This window comes from Apaloderma vittatum, unplaced genomic scaffold (assembly GCF_000703405.1).
Source record: "Apaloderma vittatum isolate BGI_N311 unplaced genomic scaffold, ASM70340v1 scaffold40864, whole genome shotgun sequence".
Classification (NCBI taxonomy): Eukaryota; Metazoa; Chordata; class Aves; order Trogoniformes; family Trogonidae; genus Apaloderma; species Apaloderma vittatum.
The window spans coordinates 9,932-17,165 of NW_009712836.1; the positions used below are offsets into that span (position 1 = coordinate 9,932).

General features: G+C 36.3%; 1 protein-coding gene across 1 annotated transcript; it reads right to left on the reverse strand.

Moving 5' to 3' along the window:
- Nucleotides 1–427: 427 nt before the first annotated feature.
- Nucleotides 428–5,755, reverse strand: BIRC8 (baculoviral IAP repeat containing 8; the record flags this gene model as incomplete). The annotated part of the gene is made up of 5 exons (XM_009868120.1): nucleotides 428–621; nucleotides 1,568–1,792; nucleotides 3,114–3,147; nucleotides 3,774–3,852; nucleotides 5,656–5,755. Coding segments are annotated over 5 exons (632 nt in total), but the record flags the coding sequence as incomplete, so codon positions are not given.
- Nucleotides 5,756–7,234: the final 1,479 nt, after the last annotated feature.

Below are 7,234 nucleotides of genomic sequence, written 5' to 3' on the forward strand. Positions count from 1 at the left end.
AAGCCAAAATCTCAGATATAACACAGATGTATATAATATTTTAAAAATCATTTACTTATTTACAAATTTTATATACTGGATTAGTCTTTACACAACTGTATTTGCATAAACTTCAGTAGCAGAGTCCTGCCAAAGTGAAGTGAAGGAATGTCATATAAATAAAGCTCTGTATGACTTAAGCTTTCCTACATCACGCCTGTGAATTAAGGTTACAGAGTATATACATTGTCCTCTCAATATTCGTTTTTACATACAAAAATTCATTTAAGGAAAATAATTTTTAAAATGTTAAAGCGTATGTAGACTCTGACAGCAGAAAAATCTAAACACTGTCATATGATTACATCCTGGAATTTTTTACATTACCTTACAGGTCTTTAAAGCAAGGAAGCAGGAAATGTTTGCACCTACAGTGCTGTCTATTTCACTAATACATAAAAATTTCCTGTCTTTTCACAATATTTATACGACACAAAGGGCATTCATTAAGTGCTTCAGCACATTCCTTACAGGCAACTAGGTGACCACAGGGAATGAAGACAACTGACAGGTCTTTAGCCATACAGATCTTGCAAAGCTTTTCTTCCTGCAAGCGCCGTAACTTCTCCTCAGTACTGAGATCTAAGGAAAATAAACACATAAAAAAAGTTAACATCCCTACTACTACTGAATCTTTTTTTTCTTCCCTCTTTACAGACAAGGACAAGGTTTTCTTCATATGATTTAAAGATCACACCTTTAAAAAGAAAGAAAATTACAAGAGATAGGAAACCACGCTGCTATCTCATTACATCTCCCAGACCAGAGTAAGCAGAGAATTCAGCTATCTATATATGCAAGAGCTTGAAATATCTGTAGAATTTAGGATATGCATATTCAATCCGGAACCATTCTCTTCACAGCCTTCCTACTGACAACTTTCCCGAAATATGTAGAGAAGGTGAAAAAAAGGCTCACTGATATTGGTTAAGTAATTTGGATTTTGCTGTTTGTTTGTTGGGTTTGGGGTTTTTTTTTCGTATTTTTTTCCCCCAAAGAATTTCCTCAATGAAAAGAACAAGGATGTGATTTTCTTCCCAGCACCCATTTTCAAAATGCCTATACTTCAAAAGCTTAAAAATCTGCAATACAGAAAGAATCCATTTTGCATTGCACATAAGCAATTTGTTATTCCAGTATGCCCCATTTGAAAATACAAACTTCTAACACCTTCCCCTGTTATTTGGGGAAAGCTCTGCACAGCCAACCAGGGAAATAACATCCATCTTACTTCAAGTTCTTTTCCCCCCATAATATCCATTAAAAATTTTATTAATATAGTGGGCTGGTAAGATCTTTGCCTATCATGCCAAACAGATGGTCTTTTCCCTCCCTAGGAATTCATTCACTCATATGCTTGTCTGAAATTGCAAGTCTCCTGACTTGTTTTTTTCAAAAATAAATCTCTTGAATTTTAAGTTGCAATATTGTAACTTCACCTTAAGTAAGACTTGGATCAGAGGGTACAATAAACAGGTAACAATAAGATATATTTCACAAACTAAAGAGCAGATATGAAAGTACACACAAAGGTTTTGTAATTGAATAAGGTCATCTCGCTCAACTGGGATTTCATTTGGTCCTTCTTCCCTTGTATTTTCTTTCTGAGCACTTAAGTCTGCTACCAGATCCTCAACAGATGTGTGACTTTCTCCAGACATCTGCAATCTGTTTTCCATGGTGTTCCTAATCTCAGACAAACTGAAACCCATGTTTATGGCACTTTGTACCACAGGATTCTGTAAGAGATCATCTAAAACAAGAAATTAGAAACAAAACACAAAACAGTAATTTAACAAGAATGAATCTGATGAATCAGACAGTATTCACTACACTATTCTAAGTCACCTTCACAAATACCTAGCCAAAGGAACCATACTTCCAATTTGAGAATTTTGCTAGTTGTAAAAACTGCATTGTCACAACACCCAAAACTACATACTTGAGACGTCTTTTATCCTAGCCTTCCTAGTCTCCCTTCATCCATTTATAATATAGAAACCCTCCTAGATTTGCTATTCAAATCAAGTACTTCAACTTGTTAAATAAAATGTTTTATATAATTACCATTGAAAATTCCATAACTGAAATTCATCCAAAATTCCAAGGCACAACTGATACCAAAGTATTTGGTAACATTACATTAACTTTAGTTCAAGGAAGGGAAAAAAAAAAAAGAAATCATAAATATGTTGAGAGAAACCAGTAAGTAATTTGAACTTACAAAACCAAAACACAGCACAATCAGCAATCAAGTAAACCTATCCACGGTAAGTCACAATCCTACTTTGGGAAATTATTTTTCAGTTCCTCTTTTCAATGTATTTTTTCAAACAGATTTCTTAGAAGAACAGAAATAAGACACACGGCTATTACATGTCACTGACTAATTTCCTCTTAACAAGACTGTTCAAAGAGTAAAATTTTTAACCTACTTTTCACCCTCACAAATGAGCAGCATAGATTTCCGAAACAGGTTTTGTGTAATCACTCTTGTTAGCAACAGTTATCACTCCCTGAGATGAAGCTGCTTGACCATCTTCCTACTGCCGCTTTAACTGCCTTGTCTTTTTATTGCTTGGTATTTGCGAAAAGCATTGCAAGAATGTGCAATACTGGAATGCAGAACAAGCTGTTTAAGCTTTCTCAGCTTCCTAGTCCTTGCCATTTAACAGACCAACTCTTCCTGCCTCATGAAAAGCAACTGTGGTTGTTTCAGTTCCGTATTCTTTAACATTCATCCCACAGCACTACTAACTGAGTACCTGATGCAAACTTAGTAGCTATAAAAGACTGCATCCTCTATGTACTTCTTTTCATGGTTTACAATCTTTACTTTACAATATTTATCCAACCATGATCAGACTTCCTCTAAGAGAAATAAAATTAATTCTGCAGTTCTTTAGAAGCCATGAAGCAACAGAAGAGTATCATCCAACAATTTGCCTGTCCTGCTTTATTTAAAAATGTAATAGGGCTATTTTTAACATTAACCATCTCCTTTGCTACACATGCGAATACGAAAATTCCAAAATGGGGGGTGGTGGTGTTTGTTTTGCTTTTTAAACAGATACCTTTATGAAGTATCGTCCCTTCAGCAGCTTCTGTCTGAAAGCGAAATACAAACAGACAAAATTACAATTCTGGTGAAGGTAGAAGGAAATCCATACAGTTACATGGCCCAAAATAGCTCTATGATCTCAGTTCTTTTATTGATTAAAGCTGAATCTGCTCTGAACAACAGAAAAGGGATCAGTGTTTTGTTATATTTCCCATAGTTTTAAATTTTGATTTTAACCCATCTTGGCTATAATCACATGTACATGATTCTTTGCCTATCAAAGAATTCTAAAACAGCATTGAGATTGCATACATGTTTAACAATGCTCTACCAACAAGAAAATTATCTATTACACTTGAGTAAGGAAATTAATCATTGTAAACCCTAGGTCCCCAGGCTATTAAAAAATCAGCACTTGTTCAGTACCAAATATACAACCTGTACAAGGAACCTTACTGTGATCCATAACCCAGCTAAGGAGAACTGCGATCTGTAAACCCTGGCTGACACAACCAAAACATACTTTCATGTCTTTTACTTTCTGCCAGCGAAGGAAGCAGCAGGAGGACTAAATGATACACGGGTGACTAGGAGAGTAACTTCATATGAAAATCATGTTAAGACTGTTTTCTATTTTAACAAAATGATATTTTATTAATAAGAAGACACTTACTGTTGAATCCCTACATCCATCTCTTAAGTGAACATTATTTATAAATTCTATCCCTTTTTCCTTTCTCACAAATCTGCACCTATAAATGAAAATATTTCATTATAATAAAACCACATAGGCAGCAAACAAAAATTGACTACTTAACTTTGGAAAGCTTTGATACATTTCCCACATCATACAGAATGCTTGCTTCTGAAATCTCTAAATGTTTACTCAACATCAGTAATGCCATTAAAACTTTTCTAAAATATCTTGATCACTTCAGAAGTACTTTTCCATATTTTTGGTGAAACAGAAACCTAAGACTTGTTGGCCACAATAGCTGATGACAGAGGTTTATAAAAATAAAGACTCTAATGAAAAGCAAACATGTTAAGACATTGGTTCTTCTAGTCTTTTGCAATCAAAGCAAACCAGCCACTAGTCAGGCAGGTGCCCTGCATGCTTCCTTTCACTGTTTTTCAACCAGCCTTAGCCCCTGGGCAGAGCTCTTCCCTAGCAGAAGACTCGGGGAATGCCATAACTCCTGGACAATAGTTCTATAGCTTCAGCAGTTTTTTCACCTTCCTGGTGTCCTGCTAACAGACACAGCGTGCTGAGAGCCTGAAACGTTGCCACTGAAGCTGGTGGGCAAGCAAAAGCTCCATATGAGACAGCCGATGATCTGAGACAAAATCATCAAATCTGACATAATTTAAGGGACTCACACCAAAAGCAAATCCATAGGAAGAGGAGTGAAATGTAGTACGAAAAAGTGTCCTAACTATCCACTGCACCAAGCCCAAAACTTGGAGTGGCAGAGACTAATAATTAAAAGCTGCCTGTACCACTACTGAGAAATGGATCCAGTAATGCATGCATCCTAACTCCCAGCTTCCAGAGAGCCTTTCACCACAGAAGACAAACTGGGTAGCTAACACATAAAAGATGTACTTGGATAGCTTTTATTCACCTGTAAGAAAATGAGTGATATACTCTTCTTCCTTTCCTTGAGACAGATTTTAGACAAAATTGGCAATCTTCCTAAAAACTGCTTCTGGGTTTGGATTCTTCAATCCTTTAAAACTGCGCATAAGTGTGTTTTGAATTCAGTACCTCTACTGACTGCTTCAGGTTTGTTTGCATCATGACAGAAGTTTAGTCAGTTTGCATTCTGACTTAAGTTAGAAAACTCTGGCAAGTATGAAGCTAGTAAAGTAACAATTAGAATGTAGTGCTTGTATAATGAGAAAAAAAAATCAGATACATATTCACAAAACTTCATGATTCTGCTAGCTGAGACATCAGTTAAGCCCAGACACAGAACTCTTCCCTTTCATAATTCCTACAACAAGCCGACACACAAACAACACTGACTTAAAAGTGAAGTTATTCAGAAGGTACCATTTCAGGGCACCCTTTCAGACGGATCATCTCTAATGAGCTGTCTGTGCCCTTGGCCTCTTGAGATTTAGCTCTCTCCCACACACTCCCACCTCTCAAAGAAGACATTAGGTTAATGTCCCCTTTTGAGGCCTCCAATATAATATTAAAGCAGATGCAGATGACTACACATATAATTGCAGGACTACCAAAGGTAGAACAGACGGAACAACAAAAATAAGGACCTCATGCAAAATTTTCCTTAAGCTCTTTTCTACTTATTGAAAAGGAAAAATATAAACCATGGATGATAATTGATATTCCTTTGGCAAAAATGGCAAAAATGAAGGCGAAGGAAGTAGAGGAGGGCAAAATCAAAAAGTTATATTCATAAATCTAAACATTGTTAAGCCATAGTCAACCTTCTGAAATCTTCACTAGTATGCTCTGTAATTGAAACATAATATACTATAAATAAGAGTCAGACATGCAACAAGAAAAGAGTAAAAAAATACATTACCCAGGAAACCATTTAGCATGTTGATCCCATGGGTCTTCATTTTCCTTCCATTCTTGCAATCCTCCACCACAGTGGAAACATACAACATGATCACCATTACCTGGGGAGACACACAAGAATAAAGTTACATACTACAACTGGTAGCCATACCAGTAAGTTTTCAACTAAAAGTTACATTATTAAGAAAAAAGTATTTATTTTATTGATTAGCAATTCTAACTACAGAGAACTCAATTTTAAAAGAGGACATAATACATACGGTTTGAAACAAATGTCAAGGAGAGGCTTGATCTTAGAATCACAAAGTAAGCATCACGTGAAGCATTCCTGAGTTTTATGTTAGTCAGTGATTACACATATAAAAAGCAAAAGCTAAAAATGATCTGTTATCGAATAGCTCAATTCACTGGTAAACAAGCCATGAAGTAATCCACCACAAAGCTTAAGGATGTTTACGTGCCTTCTTGGTTCTCCCTTTCACCATTAAGATTAATGGGCTATATACAGCACTTGCGTAATCGACTGAGAAGACGTGAGGATAAACTGCATTCTTTCTGCTCTAGCACCATGCCTACTGCCATCACAGATCACACCATAAGCTGTTTAGATGTTGCGCTTATTGAAACGAGCAGACGTATGGACTGATTTTTTCCGACAGAGGTAGATCTTTCTCAGGCCACAGGAAACAGTTTTTGCAGAGGTCACTTCAACAGCCATCAGGTTCGATAAGCTGGTGCCCGTTAGGTGCACCTCCACAACACAGATCTCGCTTGGCTGGGACAAGATAGGTGCTTTTAGGAATTCAAGGAGAAATCATTAAGAACAGTTCTACAGGAGACATCACTCATACAAGAATATATCAAAGTTTTCATTTATGGTCACAAGTAAAACAAACGGAATCAGATTAAAAGAGCTACCAAGAGAGAAGCCAATTAAGACAAGAGCAAGAAATTATCCTGGATAATCCCCTTTCCTCTGTAGCCTAATAATAGCCACACTTTGCACTCGTACAGCATCTCTCAGTGAAGAATTTCTAAGAGCTTTAAGGGCACTGTGCAATTCAGTCTAACTGGGAAACCAATGCACAGAGATGTTGGAGTCTTATCCAAGTCAAACACTACATGTTCAAGCGTAAAAGCTCATAGTCTTTGTAAAGCTTTTACAGTAGGTAGTAATGGTATTTGCTAGTTTTGGGTCTCCCAGTGCTATGAAAATGCAAATACCTGTTAGCTAAATAAAATGGCACATGACCTACATTGTCCTGCTCACAGGCTTCTGTACGGGCCACAGGCCCTCTCCTTAGATCTAAAGTAGGTATCTGGAGGACAGGACCTCATTTATTTTTAAAAAAACCCAAACCATTAATAATTGTCATTGTGAAAGACCAAGGAAGGTTTTTTTGCATGCAAGGAAAGTACACTTTGATGCTTTACTTCCAAAAATTAAATTTATGACCAGGTTTATACTTTACTATTAAAAGTGTTTGATATAGTGTATGTCATTTTACACAAGAACTCCGAAAAGTAGTTTACAGACTAAAAAAATTTTGGCAAATCACTCCATATTAGAATAACAAAAT